The following is a 23691-nucleotide window of genomic DNA, read 5'->3' on the forward strand; positions in this document are numbered from 1 at the left end:
GGAACTTAGACTATGCTCCTCCTATACTGCTGCTTCGGAATTGTTACTGGGGCCTGTCTTGAGTGCTACTATTACTGAAATGGAACTAATACTGTGCTCCCCCTATAATGCTGCTAGTGATATGTTAGTGGGGCCTGTCCTAATGCTACGGCTGAAATGTTACGAATTCTGGGCTCTGCCTATACCGCTGCTAATGGTATGTCTCTGGGGTGTGGAAACAGAGGCTTCCCAAAGACATGATGGCGGCGAGGCCATTTCCCACCAAGGCGGTTACTGTTAAGGTGCATATAACCACGGACACGTGGAGAGGACACGTAGTGCCTCAAAAACATCCCCCTCCTCCTCCAACAATGAAAACATTCTTGGCAAATGCCTTTGCATTGGTTCGTCTGGTGGCAGTCCAAGAATTTCACCTTTACCGACACAACAAGAGAGCCCCCCCACCATCCCCCCGCCACGGCCCACTTAATCCTGGCCGCATTCCGAAAACCAACAAAATAAAACCGTGCTACTAGGTCCGCAGTCACCACCACATTACCACCAACGCGGTTACTGTTAAGGTACATATTACCAGTCTGACTGGGGCATACAGACACCTTGACAGAATGAATAGTGTGTGGCACATAGGTTCCCCATTGCTATGCCCACGTGTGCAGCTCCTGATGGAGGTGGCACAGGATTGGATTTCTCATTGCTTCTGTACAGCATTATGGGCTATCGCCCCACCACTTTTAAAGAGGGTCGCTGCCTAGCCGTGCCAACCCTCTGCAGTGTGTGCCTGCAGTTCCTCCTCATGGCAGACGCACTTATAAATAGACATGAGGGTGGTGTGGCATGAGGGCAGCTAAAGGCTGCACAGGGACAGTTTGGTGTGCGCTGTGGACACTGTGTCGTGCAGGGGGGAGGGGGGTTGGGCAGCATGTAACCCAGGAGAAGTGGCAGCGGAGTGTCATGCAGGCAGTGATTGTGCTTTGTTGTAGCTAGTGTGGTGCTTAGCTAAGGTATGCCATGCTAATGAGGGCTTTTCAGAAGTAAAAGTTGTTGGGGGGGGGCCCACTCTTGCCGCTATTGTGGCTTAATAGTGGGACCTGTGAACTTGAGATGCAGCCCAACATGTAGCCCCTCGCCTGCCCTATCCTTTGCTGTGTCGTTCCCATCACTTTCTTGAATTGCCTAGATTTTCACACATGAAAACCTTAGCGAGCATCGACGAAATACAAAAATGCTCGGGTCGCCCATTGACTTAAATGGGGTTCGTTACTCGAAACGAACCCTCGAGCATCGCGATAATTTCGTCCCGAGTAACGAGCACCCGAGCATTTTGGTGCTCGCTCATCTCTAGCAGTAACCCATTTTCTGAACGATGATCCTTTAATGCCATTAAATGAAACATTTTTTTTAGAGGAAGCAATAGGTTTTATTTTAAAAAATAATTATTTTTTACATGAAAATAGTTTTTATAAATAAACGTACGGAACCGCAATGGGAAGCAAGTTCGCACCATCTTTTGCAGATTTATACATGGAGTTTTTTGAACAAGAAAGATTTTTAGATCTATGTATAAAATGTCATAAGCGTCTTATTGATGATATTTTATTGATCTGGGAGGGTAATGAATCGGAATTAATGCATCGTATTAGGGATCTTAATATAATAATAATAATTTACATTTTACCTTCACTAAAAAGGTTGATATGAATAGTTTTTTAGATTTTTCTAGCTGCCATGCAGGTTTTTAGAAGAAAAATATTCCATATAGTCAAATGAAGACAATTAGATGGAATTGCACTAAAAAATTTTAAAACACAAGCTACATTATTGAAAAAACGCTTTAGGGAGAAAAAAAAAAACCAAAACCTAGTTGATAATCCATATAAAAGAATAATGGACGAAGAAGACTACGAGAGTAATAGTGAAAAGAGACATGTTAATCAAAGAGTACAAGAAACAACTCAAAATAAGGAAAACAATAGGACAACTGCATTTATATGTAAAGCCCTTCCCTGAAAAAGAATTCAGGTGTGCCAGCGGACCATTGTCTTCAATGGAGTCGCCGGCAGCAGCAGCGGCTCCATTGAAGAGAATGCCTGCATTTTTATTCTTTTTTACACTAAAATCTTTCTTTTTCAGGTAAGGGCTTATATTTTTAAGCCCTTCCCGAAAATGCATCCCGCGCTCGCCGGCAGCCTATTGCTTTCAATGGAGCCGGCTGTATTGCCGGCTCCATTGAATTCAATGGGCTAACATCGTTCTTCTTTGCAACAGCTGTTACAGCTGTGGCAGAGGAGAACGATCGTTATGCTGACAGTGGGGGGGGGGTCTCACTCTTGCCACTATTGTCGCTCAATAGTGAGACCTCGGAGCCCGAAATGCAGCCCTGCATGTTGCTTTGCGCCTGCCCTATCCATTTCTGTGTTTTTACATGACTTTGGTGATTTGCTAAGATTTTCACAAATGAAAACCTTAGCGGAGCACCAGTCATATACAAAAATGCTCTAGTCGCCCATTGACTTCAATGGGGTTCATTACTCGAAACAAACTCTCGAGCATCACTGAAAGTTCGACTCAAGTAACGAGCACCCGAGCATTTTGGTGCTCGCTCATCTCTATTTTTAGTCTTTATCTATTGCTAAATCAACAGTTTTTTTTTTTATGTTTTTATTATATTGGGTAATTTTATATGCATAAAATGTTATTTATGATAATACAATTCATGGAGGATAGATTTATTTTAACTAGTTTTTGTGAAATTGATATATAGGTTTTAAGTGTATATCTTATTTATTGAGGAATAATTTTCATGAATGATTAAATTTTTATGGTAATTTTGTTGTAATAGTGAAAAAGGAGTGCATTAAATGCGCTCCTTACTAACTAATATTGGAGTGCAAGCTGCCCTCTAAGATAGTACACACAAAGCAAGCGCAGAATATTTTTCTAACAGTTTCTAAGATAGTACGTGGAGTTCATTTTGAGGTTGATTGCAAAATGTGCTACCAATAGAGATGAGCGAGCACCAAAATGCTCGGGTGCTCATTGCTTGAGTCAAACTTTTCGTAATGCTTGAGAGCTCGTTTGGAGTAACGAATCCCATTAAAGTCAATGGGAGATTCGAGCATTTTTCAAGGTGACCGACGCTCCGCATAGGAGAGGTTGTGTTGTGAGGGTATATATATATATATATATTGCCATATGTTCTTTATACTTTTATACCTATATGCAAGTTTTATTCAATTCCAAATGAGAAAAAACTTATATGTCGCCTTACATCAGATATTTCAAGAGGCCTTGCCAGGCGAAGACAAAAACGTATCTTGAACAAAATGTATCTTAAACACAGCAAAGAAGAACCAGACATGAAGGCCGCATGTACTTGGCCATTTTCCCAGAAGTGCCGTATCAAGATGTTCCACTATGTACATAATTTTCACTGTCTTAGGCCGGAAATCCGGACTTCCCATATATGGAGAATGCATGCTTGGCCGCTTTCTTAGAATTGAGTGGGTGATTCTTTGCACTGGAGTTAATTAAATACGTGATTTTCTGTACATAAGCCAGAGGCGCCTCACTGTCTCAGGCCGGAAATCCGGACTGCCCATATATGGTTATAAGCCCATCACCCCTTGATGGGGATGGGACAAAGGGTATAAGATCTCATGTAATCTGTAATATAACACAGCCGAGAGCCATGTCCCGTGTGAGAAACTATACCAGACCTCCGTGTGGTGTTTTCTTCTTATCGCCGGCAGCGGGCAAGTGGGGTGGGCCCGATTGGTGCTGTACTTAGAAATATTACCCTGACAAATGGCGCAACCAACTGGGGCGGTAAAACCAGGAGCTTACAGCGCAATTCACCCGGATCCACGCCACGGGGAAGCCGTCCTGCTGCAAACCGAGCCTGATCAACTCACTTAGAACTCCAGGTAAGGCCAGCATATATTTATGTTGTGTTTTACGCTGAGAGTCTTGCAGCAGGACTGACTATCTGTGGTTTGTGACCGGACGGGTTGGGTTAAGAGTTCTACACGGTAACTCGTGTGGGCTCCGGGTTTGCCGTCATGGACCACTGACCGTGATATGCGCACCAATCGGTCACCCGGAAACTAGTCTGTAGTCTATTTGTTGTTGAAGTCCGTAGCGTTTTAGCGATAGTGCAGATTGTTTGATTGTTTGTTGTATCTGCAGAATTTTTTTTCTCTTACTTTTCATTTGGTCTCACAGACGAAGGAACTCTCCGTTTGAGTTTATTTAGTCGTTAATGGTTTAGCTGAGAGGGAAGCACTCTGTGAGATAGGTCCCATAGACGAAGGAACCCTCCGTTTTAGTTTAGTTTAGTTGTTGATGGTTTAGCTGAGAGGGATGCACTCTTTGGGACTGGTTCCATGGAAAAAGATGCCTTCGGTTGTTTTGCCATATATAAGGGGCTGACAATTCGGGTCAGAGGGATGCATTCTATGGAGCGTGTTATTATTATTGTTATTGTTGTTCTAATATGCGTAAGATCTTATTAAAGAAGACAGAGCCCCTCAAGGGCTGCCGCCGTGTGGATGAATTTGTAGAATGTAAGAAAACTCTGATGAAAATGTGTGACACCGACCCGCACGGCAGATTACAAAATGGTGTCTGGGAGGAGGTCTTTAGGACCGAGAGGTGCCTTGGAAGACCAAGGTTTGCTAGAAGCAGAGAGACAGTCAGAGTAAGTTAAGTATGTACACATTATTTGTTTAAGAAAGTATCCGTAAGTGAAATGTTGAAAAGTACAGTAAGTGATCAAGAGGGCGTCAGGAGAGTGTCTATTAAAGGTTATATTGGCAGTTAGGTAGGGAGAAAGTGCTGAAGAAGCAGGCAAGTCGATAAGAAGGTTACAATGCATGTGATTTGTTGGCAAAGAAAGGAGAAAAATGTGTATAATACAAGATAGATAATAGATATAGATATATATGTGTGTGTATATATATGTATATACTGTATGTGCAAATAGTTAACTGAGCTTGCTTTTAGGGGAGAAGAGTTTTGTTGACATGTAGCTGCGAGCTTGTGTTCAGTCTTCAAGGTCAAGAGATAACGAAGCAAGAGAAAATGCAACAATAACCCTGGATAATATCTCTGCTTGCGTAAATGGAATGGAGGCTTGAAATGAATTTAATTAATTATACTGTCTTAGTAGACAGGAAATATAGTAATTTCTAATGTATATTCTTACTTATACAGGGGTTGAAAATGAAGAACATGTTGCGCTGTAATTATGATTTCAAAATGCAGGCAATAGTTTAAGCTAAAACTTATTCAGTCTGTGTTTCATATTCGTAGAGAGATAACAGTTTGTTTTAAAAAGGTGGGGGCTTTCAGATTCACTCTGAGCTCAGGGTCACAAGGGGGGCAGAAAAATACCCAGAGATTCTAAAATACTTCAGCGTTTAATACAGCATATAATAGCTTCAGTAGATAAGAAATATAGAATGTATCAGCAAACTTTTTTTCACATAATTTGTCAAAGATAGCGCTCATTCACAATCTCATCTCAATAGAATAATGTACTTTATAAAATTATAGCACTCACCTCAATGTTTTTCAGCTGATGATGTATGTTTGTCAAACTTTTTTTTCTGTGCATCTGTATGGACTGGTACACCTTCAAGGGGGGTGACGGAGCAGACTTGAGAGCATGGATGGATGAGAGTTAGTGATCCGTGTTCAAGCTGTGGTGGAATGTGTGATGCAGATAATTGACTAGGGATAAAAGTCCTCCCCATGCATGGGACTTTGCTTGGTTGAGATGTGGACGTGTGGACTGTTAAGCTGAAATGAGCTGAGAAGACGGACGCAATGTGCCAATATCGAAGGGGTGGAGCTAGATGATGTAATAGTACGTAGTAATGTTTCATCCTTCTTGTACAAGGGAGGGGTGAGGATTTTGAGCAGCTAGTAAAAGTTTTTTGTTTTGTTTTTTCTCCTGTCTCAAATTTTGATAAGATATTGCAGGCAGGATCAGACTAATAATGAATTCACCTAAAGGGATATCACATTTCCAATATTAATAGATGTTTTGTATGTTATTCTGCCCCGATGTAACTCATGTCTGTTATTGGTGCTAACATCTTACAGGCCTTATCTGCATCCATCAAATCCTTTTACAATGTCGTACTACCTTAAACTGGGTACTATTGTTCCAATTGAGTACCCTGGTTCAAAGGGGGGGGAGGAGAAGGCATAGGTGATCTAGGTATTGCAAGTCAGCCATTTTTAAATTCAGCCATTTTTAAATTTTTTGCAAGCCATTTTTTAATTTTTTTAATTTTTTGCAACAAGATTCTGATCTTTTTGAAATAAAATACCAGCATGATTGTCTAGCATTGATGCAACAAGAAAATTTAAGTTTTAAAAAGTTACTGAAAGCCCTTGTTAATAATGTATATTTTGAGTTGTTTTTTATAGATGGTACCAGGGTGATTGACGACTCCACACTGGATATACAGTGGTTACACAACAAGATGTCCTAAAAGCAGAATGCCTCCGCATGTCGCAGTACAAGAAGCGGAACTAAAAGCCCTCGCTGAGGCGTGCAGAGTGGCCACAGGTAAGACGGCAAACATTTACACTGACTCCCGGTATGCATTTGGCATAGCTCATGATTACGGCCCAACATGGAAGGCCAGACAGTTTTTTACCTCAGCAGGACAGCCAATTAAGAATGATGCAGCGGTGCAGTCTCACGGAGGCCCTACTTCTACCTGACAAGGTGGAAAGCTCACACCAATTCCTACACCAGAGAAGCAAGAGGCAATGCCATCACAGACCACACAGCAAAAGCAGCGGCCCTTAAGCCGTGGAAGAACAGAAGAAAAGAAGAATTTGACTACACTTGGACTTTGATAAAATCTTGGACTTTGATAAAATCTTGGACTTTGATAAAAATTTGAACTTTGATATGCTAAAGAGTTTACAGTTAAGAAAAAGACAAATGGACTAAAAAGGGACGGCGTATGGTGAACAGTCAACAGAACTTGCTTACCATAGTCCCTGTGCCCCATGATGGCCCAGCTGACGCACGAAAAGACGCACCTCTCAAAGCAGTAATGATGTCTATGCTTGAACAAGGACGGGTGGCTCCTTGGTTTTCTGTAGCTGCTGCATCATTTGTCCAATTTTGCATGATCTTTGCCGTAAGCAACAGGGCAGAAGTAAATTTGCCACATCACACTTGCCGGGACCACTCTACCCATTTCAGGGATTGCAAATTGGCTACACTCAGCTCCCACTTGTTGGGAAGCATGAATATGTGCTTGTTGTTGATTTCTTTTCAGGTTGGAGACCTACTCTGTTACCAAAGTAAATAAGCAGGTAACCGCACGGAAGCTCATGAATGAGGTAATCCGCAGATACGGGGTACCGGAAGTAATTGAGTCAAACAAAGGTACAAACTTCACAGGTGAAATAATGCAACACATTATGTCTGCTTTGGGTATATTTCAGGCTTTTCACACACCCTACCATCCGCGGAGTAGGGGGAAAGTAGATACAAAAGACAATAGAGGAAATGGGTAAATTTTGAATTGAGTGTCTTCTATTAGTTTTTCTTTTTCCTAGGAGGATACATGCCAAAGTAGCAGAGTTTGGGGAATGATTTTCTTGTTAATTTTGTCATAGGTCTCTCCAAGGAATTGTTAGTAATCCATTCTGTAGTCTCTGCTTTTCTCCCAGGTCCTACAGATGAGTGTCACAATCTGAAACCAGGTGACAGGGTCTATGTGAAAAAGTTTGAGAGAAAAACCCGGTTTGAATGTCCCTACCAGATGTTGTTCACCACCCCAACTGCAGTCAAGCTCGAAGGAAAGCCCACTTGGATCCACACTTCGCACTGAAAAAACTAATGATCCTGCATATCCTTTACATGCTATAATGTGGTACAATTCCTCTAACACACACCTTTGACTACTGTACACTAGCCCCCTGTTTCAGAACAAATTAATACAATCAACAAGAGTACACTGAGGGTGAGAATCCAACACCGCATCGTGCTAAGAGAGAAGTTGACGCTCCAGGTGGTAACTTTAATCCACATGTACACATAGATGCAATAGGAGTGCCAAGGGGGGTGCCAGATGAATTTAATTCTAGAGATCAGGTTAAAGCAGGTTTTGAGTCCTTATTTGCTTTTGTCACTGTTAATAATAATGTAGATTGGATGAATTATATCTATTACAATCAGCAGAGGTTTGTAAACTACACCAGGGATACTTTGCAAGGGTTAGCTGACCAGTTAGGGCCCACTGCATCCATGGCGTTCCAAAATAGAGTGGCCGTGGATATGATTTTAGCAGAAAGAGGTGGGGTATGTAATTTCCTGTTTGTGTATTATCCCTTTAATGACACCAAAATTTCCCTTGTTTGAAAAAGATGAAGAGCCAGTTCCGATAATGCCAACCACGTACGTTACCAGAAGAATGGAGAGATGGACTAGTACTGCGCCGCCCCGGTCTCATAAGATGGACTGTCAGTGGACTTCCCATTTGCCTAGGGATAGTGCAGAAGACCTTAGGTTCCGGCGAGGGCACACCCTGCGGGGTGTTAACTCGTACAGATAGAGGGTATGGATGCCCGGAAATAAGCCCAGGGAATCCATGGCCTCCTTCTGAGGTGAGGTAGGGATCCCTCCCTCTTAGGAGTAGGGACTTACGGGCAGTGGAGAAACCCTGACGCAAGGGAGAGACGACCGAGGAAGAGTGCAAAGTCTGATGCTTGATCTCCATATTAAGTTTTTTAGGGGGGTTTGTGAGGGTATATATATATATATTGCCATATGTTCTTTATACTTTTATACCTATATGCAAGTTTTATTCAATTCCAAATGAGAAAAAACTTATATGTCGCCTTACATCAGATATTCCAAGAGGCCTTGCCAGGCGAAGACAAAAACGTATCTTGAACAAAATGTATCTTAAACACAGCAAAGAAGAACCAGACATGAAGGCCGCATGTACTTGGCCGTTTTCCCAGAAGTGCCGTATCAAGATGTTCCACTATGTACATAATTTTCACTGTCTTAGGCCGGAAATCCGGACTTCCCATATATGGAGAATGCATGCTTGGCCGCTTTCTTAGAATTGAGTGGGTGATTCTTTGCACTGGAGTTAATTAAATACGTGATTTTCTGTACATAAGCCAGAGGCTCCTCACTGTCTCAGGCCGGAAATCCGGACTGCCCATATATGGTTATAAGCCCATCACCCCTTGATGGGGATGGGACAAAGGGTATAAGATCTCATGTAATCTGTAATAAAACACAGCCGAGAACCATGTCCCGTGTGAGAAACTATACCAGACCTCTGTGTGGTGTTTTCTTCTTATCGCCGGCAGCGGGCAAGTGGGGTGGGCCCGATTGGTGCTGTACTTAGAAATATTACCCTGACAGTGTGAATCACCCGAAAACATCAGAAAGTCATAGAAACACCACAGAAACGGATAGGGAACAGCAGTGGCAGCATGCATGTCTGCATCTGAGGCTCCCAGGTCCCACTATTAAGCCAAATTGTGGGCAAGAGCCTGGCGGTCACCCCCTAACAATTTACTTGGGCCAGACCATAATCACCAAAGCACACGTGCTGGCATATCTTAGCTAAGCATCACACTAGGTGCAACCAAGGCCATTCCACGCCTACGGGTGACACCACTGCCTCTTCTCCAGTGTTACATGCTGGCATTGCTGTCCAATCCCTTGTACGAGCCTGCGTCCACAGCGTACTCAAATGCCACACGGTCACTTAATAGCCACACCACCCTCATGTCTATTCATAAGTGCATATTGCATAAGGAGAAACAGGAGACCCTCTTTGAAATCGTGGGCGATAGGCCACAATGCTGAGGAGAATTGCTGATAAATTAACGTACCATCATAATTCCAATCCCATGCCACCTCCGTCACAAAATTTCATAAGCCAAAAACGTGGCCATAATGCAGACTCAGATGCCAGTACCTCTACAGATCTCCACAATTCTGCAATGCATTGCAAAACCAAAGATTGGTTTGAAGCAGGAGGTGTCACAAAAGTTGCCACCACAGTTCTACAGTGAAACTGTCAATGTCTCATGAAATCAGTTACACTTCCTTTGATTGCTACGAGGACCGGGTGATCCATGCGTAAATTTGAGTGGCCAAAGCAGGACCCCACTTTGGGCAGCAGATCTGGAGCAGATTCTACATACCGACCAGTGCTTACCCCCAGGGATGCGTGCGTTTATCAGGCCTAAACCAATCCGACTGTTTACCACTCAGGGCATTATACATCTCCTGACATCCAAAAACAGGCAGTGTACAATGAGTTGTCCTGTTATACAGCCGGGATACTTGCGAATGCTTTGTGCGCGCACTAATGGTCCTAGGCAGCCAAACCGCTGATGCACACAATGAGAGGAGTTGTAGTCCTAGAAAGGACTGTTGAGTTCCAATTATTCCCTTGCCACCTCCGTCACACAATTGTCAGGAGCCACCAACGTGGCAATAAAGCAGACTTGGATGTTAGTACTTCTAACCATCTGCACAATTCAGCAACCCATTCTAAAACAAAAGATTGGTTTGAAGCAGGAGGTGTTGCAAAAGTAGCCACCACAGGTATACAGTGACCCTGTGAAAGTCTCATTAAATCAGTTACGATTCCTTTGATCGCTCCATGGACAGCATGAAACATGAAGAAATTTGAGTGACCAAAGCGGGACTATTCATTCTGTGTATGTGTCAGATAGCTGAACACCGTGTTGGGAAACCTTTGCATACCAATAGTATAGGCGAAACCCTGAAACATTGGTGTACCAAGAGTATAGGCGACCCTCCAAAACATTTTTGTACCAAAAGTATAGGCGACCCCCTGAAACATTTGTTTACCAAGAGTATAGGCGAAACCCCTGAAAAATTTGCGTACAAAAAGTATAGGTGTAATCCCTGAAACATTTGTGTACCAAGAGTATAGGCGAACCCCTGAAACATTGGTGTTCCAAGAGTATCGGGGAAGCCCAGAAAAATTTGTTTGCTAAGAGTATAGGCAAAGCCCAGAAAAATGTGTTTACCCAGAGTGCAGGTGAAAGCCAGAAAAATTTTTTAAACAGAGTTCTTACTCGCTTAACCCCTTAAGGACGAGGTTGTTTTGTACCTTAAGGACCAGACACTTTTTAGGGATTTTACCCATGTGGCGGTTTTACTGCTCTATTTTTTTTTCCTTTAGCTACCAAAATTATTTTTGCTGTGGTTTTTTTTTCCGTGACATATAGGACTATTTTTTTAATATCTTTTTCACTGCCTTTTTTTTCTGTTTTTTAGTTTTATTGGGGGTAAAATGCTAAAAAAAAATGATTTTTTTTTAACATTTATAGTTTTTTAAAAAATTATTTTATATTTACACTAAAATAAAGTATGGAAATGGGTTCCTCTATTTATTTCGGACGTTTTGATATATAGTATGTATGGTTTTGGTTTATAGGGCGCATACGGTGACGGTTTTTGTTGGCGTCTGCTTTGTGTTATTCTCTTTTTTATGTATGTTTTGTTGTTTTATTCTGTTGTTTTGTTTTACTTATGTATGTAATTGTGTTTTTTACTATCTGTGTCCCCCATGACGTCATATAAGACCTCTGGGGGACATTCACTTAACTTTATTTGACATTTTTCCACTGTAGCTGGGGCGTCCATAGGATCCCCAGTTGCAGGGGATAGCAACCCCTGTGGTGACATTAGTCACCTGCAGAGCTGCCAGGGTCTAGTCTGACCCTCCAGCTCTGCAGTAGCAGGGAATCCCGGGAGGTCACATGACCCCCCGAGGCTCCCGTAATGAAAGAACTTCTTACTTTCACTTTGCCCCGACAGTGTTCATTGAGCACTGTATATTGGGGAAGCAGAAGGCAGGAAGGGTTAAAAACCCCTCCTGCCTTCTGCTCCAGGTTATCAGCTGTCACTAATAGCTGATAACCTGTTCCTGCTCTGACTGATTGCAGAGGCAGGAGGCTTAGAGCACCGCCGTATTTTTACGATCGGTGGTCCTTTAAGCCCAGCACCAGCCGCCGTATATATACAGTGGCTGGTCGTAAATGGGTTAATAAGAGCTTGGAGGCAGCCCTCCGAAAAAATTAGTTTTTACAGAGCCTTTTGGCCCTCAGAAAAATTGGCTGTTCAGCGTGATGACATGCTGGTTTAGGAGGAGGAGGAAGATCAGAGAGGGATAGACCCAGCTACTTCTCCCTTTTTTGTGGTGATAGAGGGTGCATGGTTCTCCTGTTCCAGCTTAAACAATATTTATGTTCCGCTGCTTTCCACCGGTGGAGAAGAGAGGTCAGGGGAAATCCAGGCTTGGTTCATCTTAATGAGTGTAAGCCTGTCGGCGCTCTCAGTTGACAGGTGGGTACGCTTATCTGTGATAATCCTCCCAGCAGCACTAAACATCCTCTCTGTTAAGATGCTAGCGTAGGGCAGGCCAGCACCTCCAAGGTGTACAGCGCAAGTTCGTACCACATGTGAGCATGGGTACCCTCTGTAGTGCGGGCAGCAGTCTCTTCCCCCACTTCTCCTCCTCCTCCTCTCCCACCTCCTCCTCCAATACGCGCTGAGAAACAGACGTGAGGCTGGTCTGGCTATCAAGCAACGTATTGTCATCCCTCATCTCCTGTTCTATTCTCAAAGCGTCGGCCTTAATGCCTTGCAGCGACCTTCTCAGCAGGCAAAGCAGCGGGATGGTTACGCTAATAATGGCCGCATCGCCGCTCACCATTTGTGTAGACTCCTCAAAGTTTTCTAAGACATTTCAGGTGTCAGACATCCATGCCCACTCCTCTGTGAAGAACTGTGAAGGCTGACTACCACTCCGACGGCCATGTTGCAGCTGGTATTCTACAATGGCTCTACACTGCTTGTAAAGCCTGGCCAACATGTGGAACGTAGAATTCCAGTGCGTGAGCACGTCGCACAACAGTCGGTGTACTGGTAATTGGAAGCGATGCTATAGTGTCCTGAGGGTGGCAGCATCTATGGTGGACTTTCTGAAATGTGCACACACCCAACGCACCTTGCTGAGCAGGTCAGACAAATGGGGGTAATTTTTAAGAAAGTGCTGAACCACCAGATTGGACTCGTTGGCCAGGCATGGCACGTGTGTTAGTCTACCAAGCTGCAGAGCCGCCACCCATGACCATGCCTGGTTGGAGGTTCATCGGTGTAAGCCACAGATCTGTCTGCTTTGTCAAACCAACAGCTCTTGGGCGGTGTGCATCTTGTCACCTAAGCTCAGGAGTTTCAGCACAGGCTGCTTACACTTCCCCACTGCAGTGCTGCAGCGCCTCGAGCTAGCCACTGAAGGCGACGTGCTCACACATGGTAAACGAGAGGTAGAGGTGGTGGAGGAGTGAGGTGTTTGGAGGAGGTGGCATAATAAGCTGGAGAAACCATGAACGAGGTAGGACCCGCAATCCTCGGTGTGGGTAGCACGCGAACGGACACAGGGTCAGACTCAGTCCCAGCCTCCACCAAGTTCACCCAATGTGACGTCAGGGAGATGTAGTGTCCCTGCCCGTCAGCACTTGTCCACGTGTCAGTGGTTAAGTGGACCTTCCCAGAAATCGCTTTGGTGAGGGCACGGTTTATGTTCCGTGAGACGTGCTGGTGTATGGCGAGGATGGTGCAGTGGGAAAAATAGTGGAGACTGGGGACCAAGTACTGAGGGACGGCCGCCGCCATTAGCTTGTGAAAAGCCTCCATTTCTACTAGTCTATATGATCTCCAGGCAGAGTAGTTTTGAAATATGCACATTTAAAGATTGTGTATGCGTGTATGCGTGTGGGTGGCCGCATATTTCAGCTTGCGTTCCAACGCTTGGGTTAGTAACAGCTGAACGCTGTGCTAGGACACGTTGGTGGAGGCAGTGGAGGACCATGGAGGTGAAGGTTTGGGTGCAGGCCAGGAGACGCTGGTGCCTGCGTCCTGGGAGGGGGATTGTATCTCTGTTCCAGGATGTGAGACGGGAAGAGGCAGTGGTGTGACCAGCAGGTGGTCAATGGCCTTCGTTCCACCCCATTGTGTGCTTAGCCATCATATACCTGCGCATGCTGGTGGTGGTCAGGCTGGTAGTGGTGGCTCCCCTGCTGATCTTGGTGCGGCACAGGTTGCACACCACTGTTCGTCGTTCGTTCGCGCTCTCAATACAAAACCTCCAGACCTTCAAACACAAGCCCTCTGCATGGAGACTTGTTGCGAGGAGCTGTTGTGGGTAACAATTGAGGGATTATTTGCTGTGGCCCTGCTTCTCCCTCTGCCCACCCCACTGCCTCTACCAACCTGTTCTGGTGCTGCACTTGCCTCCCCATCTGAAGCCCTGTCTTCAGTTGGCTCAGCAACCCAGGTGGGTCAGTCACCTCATCGTCCTCCAGCTCTTCCTCTGAATCCTCTGTGCGCTCCTCCCTCAGACTTACTGCCCTAACATCCACCTCGCTGACAGACAACTGTGTCTCATCATCTTCCACAAAAAGCTCTTGAAACACTGCTTGGAAGTCCCCAGCCTCATCACCCTGACTCCAAATTCCAAATTTTGGGCATCGGTCACGACAAACTCCTCAGGTAGCTGATGAACTGTTCTTTCCGACTCAGGGCAGGGACCTGAGAGCAGTTCTTGGGAGTATGCCTGTTCAGAATCTCTCCTTTTCTTTTTCTCATTTTGTTCAGTCGGGGACATAGTACCCACCCAATAAGGGTCTTTTTTTGCATTTTGTTGGGATAGCTCTTTTGTTGTCACATTGGCACCATTCTAAGTTATTTTAGGAACTGCCATATCATAACAAGCCCAACTGAGGCGCGCCTACTGCTTGTATGCAAAACTAATTAGCTGAGTGCCTGCAGGAGATATAAAGCAAGCAGGAGCAGCCAACTCTTTTGTTCTACTTAGTGTCCACCTCTGATCAGCAGTTGCTATATACCCACGTTGAAGCCGTGTCCCCCAATGAATTTTTACGGTGAGTACAAACAATTGAGTTTTTTCTCTCCTAAATTGCATGCATTCCTGAAAAAAAACTGCGGGGTCTAAATACTTATTACACACCTTAGTGAATATATTAAGGGGTGTATTTTTCAAAATAGGGTCATTTGTGGGGGTATCTATCATTCTGACACCTATGAGATTTTGCAAACTTGGCTTGGCGTAGGAAAACAAAATGTTCCTCAAAAGTTTTATGATAATCTAGCTTACCCGTCGCACGTTGCTGCGACGACAGACATACATACATTCGTTTTTATATATCTAGATAACAACCAATCACAGCGCAGCTTTCATGTTACCTCAGCTTTATAATATATAACAACCAATCACAGTGCAGCTTTCATGTTACCTCAGCAGTAAGAGAAATAACAACCAGAACAGCGCAACTTTTATTCTCCCTCAGCAATATAAAAAATAGCAACCAATCACAGCGCAGCATTCATTTTACCTCAGCGGTATAATATATAGCAACCAATCACAGCGCAGCTTTCATATAACCTCAGTAGTATAAGAAGTAGCAACCAATTACAGCACAGCTTTCATGTTGCCTCAGCAGTATAATATATAGCAACCAATCACAGCACAGCTATTCATGTTACCTCAGCAGTATAAGAAATAGCAACCAATCACTGCACAGCTTTCATGTTACCTCAGCAGTATAGGAAATAGCAACCAATCACAGCACAGCTTTCATTTTACCTCAGCATTCTTAATATCCAGCAATTGTCTTGCGAAACGTTCGGCGGATGCATCATTTTGTAGTTGAACACGCATCCCGTTGCTCGTAATGCCTTTTGCTTTTGTGCTTGAGATGGAAATCAAACGATCTTTGTCTGGGGGGCATAACTGTCGACGACGCTCGCACGCGCGCCACCTATCATACGCTAGATGTACTATGCCAGTAATCTTCCCAGGAGTGTACTCAACAACTTCCCAAAGTTTCATGGCGATTGGATGAATGGTGTAGTAATGCATAAAGGACAGACAGACAGACAGACATTCATTTTTATATATATAGATGACATCAGGAAGTGAGAGAATTAGATTCCGTACGTAAAATTTGGACGCTAATTCTTTGGTGCTTAGAATTGAATAATTGAGTTGGGACCCATTAACTTTTCCTATTTATGACATAATCAATGCTTGTGCCAAATTTCAAGTTTCTATGACATTGGGAAGTGAGAGAATTAGATTACGTACGTAAAATTTGGACGCTAATTCTTTGGTGCTTAGATTTGAATAATTGAGTTGGGACCCTTTAACTATTCCTATTTATGACATAATCAATGCTCGTGCCAAATTACAGCGGGAAGTGAGAAAATTAGATTCCGTACGTAAAATTTGGACGCTAATTCTTTGGCGCTTAGATTTGAATAATCGAGTTGGGACCCTTTAACTTTTCCTATTTATGACATAATCAATGCTCGTGCCAAATTTCAGATTTCTATGACATTGGGAAGTGAGAGAATTAGATACCGTACGTAAAATTTGGATGCTAATTGTTTTGCGCTTAGAACTTAATAATCGAGTTGGGACCCATTAACTTTTTCTATTTATGACATAATCAATGCTTGTGCCAAATTACAGCGGGAAGTGAGAGAATTAGATTCTGTACGTAAAATTTGGACGCTCTTTCTTTGGCGCTTAGATTTGAATAATCGAGTTGAGACCCTTTAACTTTTCCTATTTATGACATAATCAATGTTCCTGCCAAATTTCAAGTTTCTACGACATTGGGAGGGTGGGGCGTAACAGTCGACGACGCTCGCACGTGCGCCACCTATCGTAGGATAGTTGTACTATGCCTATAATCTTCCCAGGAGTGTACTCAACAACTTTCCAAAGTTTCATGGTGATCGGATGAATGGTGTAGTAGCGCAGAAAGGACAAACAGACACACAGACATACATTCAATTTTATATATATAGATGTTAAATCTGAATGTCTCTAAGGGTGACTATCCACTAGAGTTTTTTTTCCGCTGTGAATTTGCTGCATTTTTTTTCCAGATATCAATGGGACTTTCTAATGTTAAAATAGCAACGCAGCAAAAACACAAAAACGTTAACTGCATTGTGATTTTAACATTAGAAAGTCCCATTGACATCTGGAAAAAAAAACAATGCAGCGAATCTGCAAGCGGAAAAAAAAAACCCTAGTCTGTATTCACCCTTAAATTGTAAAAAAAAAACAAATAAATAAAGTTTTTTAAATGCGCTTCCAGAATAAAGTAAACACATGGAGAAATATATCTTATCAAAAATTGGGAGAGTATGTTTGCACATATTTGAGATATTGCAGTTGAAAAAAATGACAATTTTTTCCCAATTGTGGCACCTTTAACAAATGTACACAAGTTATATACGTCTATTTTTACCACCAAAGTGAAGCACAATATGTGGCGAAAAAGCAATGTCAGAATCACTTGGATATGCAAAACCTTTACGGAGTTATTCTATATTACAGTGACACATGTTAGGTTTCCTAAATTTTGCCTGGTCATTAAGGTACAAGTAGGCTTGGTCACTAAGGGGTTAAATTAAAGGTGCCCACACACCTTCAACAGCTGTTGGCCAAATGATCATCCTGTCCCTCAGCTCTGTTTGGCTTGGCTGGGTGTTTACGTCTTTAGGGGGGATAGGTCACAGCAATTCAAGCATTGAGCATCAAGGTCCCTGATGCTTTTTTCTCCAATCTCATCTGTCAGAGGAAGTTGAGCATCCCACATAGAAATTAGAGATTTGTCTGGCCCAGCTGTAATAGGGGGATTGGATGACTAAACACTAATGGGTATGAGAGCCTTTACTGTGTACAATTACTACCATCACGGAGTATGTACATCGTACATATATCTCTGCCAACAGCTTGTGAATAAAGTGAATGTTAGGAGAGGGAGAACATCATTAGCAGTGCAATATAATGGCAGTAGGTACACAACGCCGGCGAATGTGCCAACGATCAACTATTCACAGTACAGTTGGGCATACATATCAGTTATACCATAAGATGTTTATGGGCACTCGCATTTTGCACTTACCAGGTGACTGTGCTTATAATTTATCTCTGCAGATTGACAGTTCCTGGTGAGGTATAGATCATGTAGAGCCTGAGCCAATATGTACACAGCTTTATAGACTCGGTCGGAGAGACCAGGGTCTTGGAAGTTATAAAAGTTTGTGACCCTTTCTGTGCCAGTACAGTTATGAAGAGATTTATTGTATGCAAACTGATGTAATTCATTCATTCGGGAATCTCTTGATAGACAGTGGACATTTACCAGCCAAATATGAGCCAGTAACATGTCTTCTGGATGATTTACAGTCTGGAAACTTTCATAGAAGCTGCTCATATCTGGAAGAGGCAGCCGAGTAGGGTGGATAGCCAAACTCCCATTTAATTCTTCTCTGTGATGTTCCATAAAAGCTGCTATTAAAGCAAATGGAGGACCGAAGACCAGAGTCTTATCCCGCAACACAATTCGTAATGCATGTAACCAATCTGCAAGGTATACAGAATACGTCCCACAGAGTATGATAACCTGGGCTGATGACTTGCTGATGATCTCCATGTTTTTTCTTTCTATCTCATGTATAGCATTTAATCTCACACGCTTTACTTTTATGGTGTAGGCCACACAGATTTCATTCATGGTTAGATATTGTGTCAAAATCCGAATCTCCTCATTACCACTGTCATCATCTGAACATACAATCCCAACCCATGTCCATCTAAAGAACTTCATTATCTTGGATAACACCAAACAACTGATCTGGGCACTTTGACTGGTCCGGTAAAAAGTTGGGTAGCGATGTCGATCATTTAAAACAGAACTTGTTGCCCCATAACTGATCTATAAAGCGTAATGATATAAAACAAGTATTAATGCCAAATAAACAGCCTAGAATCTAATGGAAAACCAAAAGAAATAGAAATGATTGCTGGTATGAAATAGCAGCCTAGCCCACACATAGGGCAGAACCTCCGCTCTTGGACTCTAACTGCAGATGGAAGAAACAGTAAATGAAGTCCATACATTTCTGCACTGATTATAAAATGTGGTCTGGTTGCATCTAAGTTACAATTATAGCCAGACACAATGGGGAACATTTTCTGCAAGGGCCGTTTGGACAAAAATGTCGTGACTTTTAAGCCTTCTGCGTCAGCCCTGCAACCTTCTTTGAAAAGTGGGTGCAGCTTGTTTGGAGGGTGTACCAAGAAACTTATGAATAATTTATCCCAGACACTGGCCTAAGTTATGCCAGAAATGTGGGCCTGTTGGGGACAGGCATACATTTCTGCCGAGGCACACAGAGGATGGGAGTATGCACTGAGTGCCTAAAGAAGCATGTGTCTCTTGATGTATTCAGCGCACCGTCCGCACGAGAAACTGTAACAGGGCCCCATAACTATAATGCTTTATTTATAGTATTGGGCTTTCTATATTGCCTTATGGCCCCCTAATGCTCCTTGGCCTAGGTGCAACTGCATCCCCTATAGTTATGCCCCTGCCTATAGTCCACCATCAGGGCTACAGGTCACGTCTCATCTTTTATTATTTTGAAATCCTATTTATCTAGATCCTGGACACAGGGCATACGTTAAGGAGTTGGGACGACAAGATGCTGGCTTGTCACGGCGGCACTTACCACGCTCCCTTCCAGAGGACTGCATGTAGCCACAGCCAGGGCACTGCTGGGCTTCTTCCGGACACTCCTTGGAAAGGGATGCCCAATAAACATAGCGAACAGTGATTGAGGTGTTGTCATGGGTGACACTACTTTTCCGTTACACACTGGAATGACCTTTGGCAGAGAATAAATGAGCCACAGACAGATATAATGTACCTCAGGTCCAGGGAACAGTCATGGCTTGGCGAAACTTTACTTGAAATGAACTTCCATCAGTACAAGGCAAAAAAAAATATTCCAAGTGCAAGCATTAAGACAGACTTGAGTAGAAGTACCTCCACACAGCGATCCCAGACTTCAGAACACCTGTGTGTTAACAATTGAAGATGTGTACCTCCACCCAGTGGTCCCAGACTTCAGGACGCTCAGGTGTGAACAATTGAAGAAGAGTAGCTCTACGTGGTGATCCCAGACTTTAGGAGGCTCATGTAGGAAGTTCAGAAATAACTAGAGTACCTCTGCACTGGGCCTTGGACAATTAGTCTCATGTTCAGCTCATGCTTTCTCTCTCTTTGGGGATCACTCCTCTAGCATTCATGGTCCTTTCACAATGGGAAACCTCTCCTCCTCTTCCATCTTCACCACATTAGGGTTAAAGGTACCCCCATGTTGCTCTGTGCTTTCCTCTCCTAGACTAGGAAGATGAACCCTGAATGGAACTAACTTTCCCGCTCTCAATCACACACATTTATAATCTCAGACACACCATGTGACAGGACATAAATTGCTACTTTTAAGGGACAGTCATATCCCAGTCTCATGCAAACAGTTAACCCATCACGTGCTGCAGCTGTGCAATACACATAGCACGATGACTTGACAGTTTTTGCACAGTACATCAACATTAGACATAGCAAATATGATATTCATGGAGGGGGCAGGAAAGCATATGCTGTGCCACTACACAAGAACTTAAGCTTCATACAGCCAGGTGTTATGCTTCCATCCACTATTTAGCTTAGCTAACGTGGTCCTAGCCCTCTAGGTCCAGGAACAGCCTTAGCTGCGTAACCTGGTTGTTCTAAGCTAGCCTAGAAATGATTTTAGGGTGCGAGTACTCCTCAAAGGGACTTAGTTTTTGTGGTTATACTAACTACAAGGTGAAGGTTGATATAGAGCAGACATTGAGAAATGGGGGTCTAACATAGATAGTTTATTATCCCACCTCTCCCTCAGAGATTAATTTGAAAACCCAGTTATTTCTTCCTCTTTACTTCCTAACCGAGTCTCTGTATGACTATATTATTAGCCGAAGGTTGAGAAAACTCTCACTATTTAACTGCCTATTAGGACCGAGTATTCAGACAACCCCTTAGGTTGGGTCCTGTTACATATAGATCCTATAGTTGATTCCTCCCAAAATCTGGGAAGTTTTCATTGCCTTTTTCTCTATTGAGAGAATAGGTTCTGTAGGTTCCTGATGAGCTGTTGTTGTGGTGAAACACGTCAAACCATGAACCAACGTGTACTAAATAGAGATGAGCGAGCACCAAAATGCTCGAGTGCTCATTACTCGAGTCGAACTTCCCGCGATGCTCCAGGGTTCGTTTCGAGTAACGAACCCCATTAAAGTCAATGGGCGACTCGAGCATTTTTGTATGTCGCCGATGCTCACTAAGGTTTTCATTTGTGAAAATCTGGGAAATTCACGAAAGTGATGGGAACGACACAGAAACAGATAGGGCAGGCAAGGGGCTACATGTTGGGCTGCATCTCAAGTTCCCAGGTCCCACTATTAAGCCACAATAGCGACAAGAGTGCCCCCCGCCCCCCCCCCCCCCGCATTGTCAGCATAAAGATCGTTCTCCTCTGCCACAGCTGAATGAGCTGCCTCTGATTGGTCACAGCCTCACCAATCAGAGGCAGCTCTTACTCACACCCATTCATGAATTCATGAATGGGTGAGTGAGTGCTGCCTCTGATTGACAGCTGAGAGCTGCCCCTGATTGGTCCCTGCGCTGAGCCAATCAGAGCAGCACTCACCCATTCATGAATTCATGAATGGGTGTGAGTGAGAGCTGCCTCTGATTGGTGAGGCTGTGACCAATCAGAGGCAGCTCATTCAGCAGGCGGGGATTTTAAATCCCCGGTTGCTGAATACTACACAGAGCAGTTCAGGAGAACTGCCGGCCGGACGCGGCTGAACTCCGGCTGCAGTGGAAAGGTGAGTATACATTTTTTTTTTATTTTTACACATTTTAGGATGATTTTCAGGTAAGGGCTTATATTTTTAAGCCCTTCCCGAAAATTCATCCTGAGATCGCCCGCAGCCCATTGCTTTCAATGGAGCCGGCTGTATTGCCGGCTCCATTGAACTCAATGGTCAGTGCTCGTTTAATCGAGACGAGTACCGCGTGGTGTTCGTCTCGAGTAACGAGCATCTCGAGCACCCTAATACTTGAACGAGCATCAAGCTCGGACGAGTATGCTCGCTCATCTCTAGTACTAAACCATGAATGAATTCACTCTGTAAAGTAAAAATCATTCTAGGTTACATTTGAAAATCACAAATCAACTTACTGTTTAATCCAAGGATCATATTATAGATCTGTGTTGAATGAATGAAGGCAGTAAGACAATCCTGGCTCTGTCATTCTCAGTGTACTAACCTTACATTGTAACCCATTTACTGGTTGGCATACCTTAAATCAGATCTCTTTCCTTTTACCAATCTTTGCTTTATGGGTCATTGTGTTCTGTATACTTTATAGGGATTCCTTCATCTTGGATACCAACAGGGGTTTGTCTATGTAGTTTTATGTAATGTGTATGTCTCAAAGTTTACAGCCCTGCACTTTCCAAACTTCATGTGTGGGTACTACTCAGCTTCTGTATGTGTTTTCAGCCTGAATTTTTTAATAGTTTGACTAAAATTTAGTTTTAAATATGTCTATTCTGTGATGGGCTGTAGCTGCAAATAAGATTTGCACAATATTGCGAAATGCTGGGCCATTTATCCTTGAAAATGTTTTACAGGTTATCATTATTTCTGGGATGCCTTGTGTGAGCATCCCTCTTCAGTTGATGTCCCAGCATCTCTATAACATTAAGGCCAGGATTGACTTTGCCATTCTAAAACATTTTTTTTTTTACCACCATTGTTTATGTTATCACTTGTGTACTTTGGATCCTTGCCTTGTTGCATCACCCTTCAGTTTGATCATTGTTTCCTCTGTGATCACATGCCAAAGCCACCAAAACCATGAAACCCCTCCATCATAGCCCTAAATCATGATACTTCCTCCACTGTAGCCCCAAACTATAGTAGAAAGTGAGGTCCACAGCAGTTTAAGTTGATGCATAAAAACGTATTTTATTCCTCCATGTAGATCGTCGCAATCTACATGGAGGACTAACATACAAAGATTTTATGCATCAACTTATGCTGCCGTGGACCTCACTTTCTACTATATGCTGTTTATGTGGAACTGAGATCTGGGATGCCGATTCCGTGGCATTGCATGGGATTTTGGTCCTGCCTTTGTGGATGTTGAGTGAGTGCTGCCTGAAAAAACCTTTTGCTTCTATCATAGCCCCAAACCATGATGCTCCTTCCACTATTTGCTCCAAACCATGATCCGCCTTCCACAAGGCTCCACTGTTGGATGAGGTTTTGGTGTTGGTGTTGAGTGCTCTCTTTTCCTTCAAATATAACATTGTGCATTTGTACAAAAAGGTCCCCTTTTGTTTCATCTTCCCAAATCGATGTAACTTTTTATCAAGTCTTAATAATGATTGGGAATAGGAAACCAAACCAGAAAAACAGCAGCTGTCTGTGGATGGTTTCCTGTCTTGGTTTTCTATTCCCAATTATTGTTAAGACTTGTGAAAAAGTCCCGTTAATTTGAAGGAATGCCACCCTCCTATAGGTGGCGCTGCAGAGGTATTTTTCCATATTCCTTATTTGGAAAATGACATACTCAGTATAGACGTCATGGGTATCCTTATAATAACAAGGTATCACTGAAAGGATAATCAAACTACTAACGACCACTTGT

At 43.3% G+C, this 23691-nt stretch overlaps 1 protein-coding gene across 1 annotated transcript in view; it reads right to left on the reverse strand.

The window, feature by feature from the left end:
* Window positions 1-23691, reverse strand: part of LOC136599312 (vomeronasal type-2 receptor 26-like) — a 56759-nt gene that overhangs the window by 30107 nt on the left and 2961 nt on the right. The window contains exon 3 of the mRNA XM_066588774.1: window positions 18043-18855. Within this exon, the coding sequence (XP_066444871.1) occupies window positions 18043-18855 (813 nt within the window). The remainder of the gene's footprint in view (window positions 1-18042; window positions 18856-23691) is intronic.

Source organism: Eleutherodactylus coqui, unplaced genomic scaffold (assembly GCF_035609145.1).
Source record: "Eleutherodactylus coqui strain aEleCoq1 unplaced genomic scaffold, aEleCoq1.hap1 HAP1_SCAFFOLD_110, whole genome shotgun sequence".
In the NCBI taxonomy this organism is placed as follows: Eukaryota; Metazoa; Chordata; class Amphibia; order Anura; family Eleutherodactylidae; genus Eleutherodactylus; species Eleutherodactylus coqui.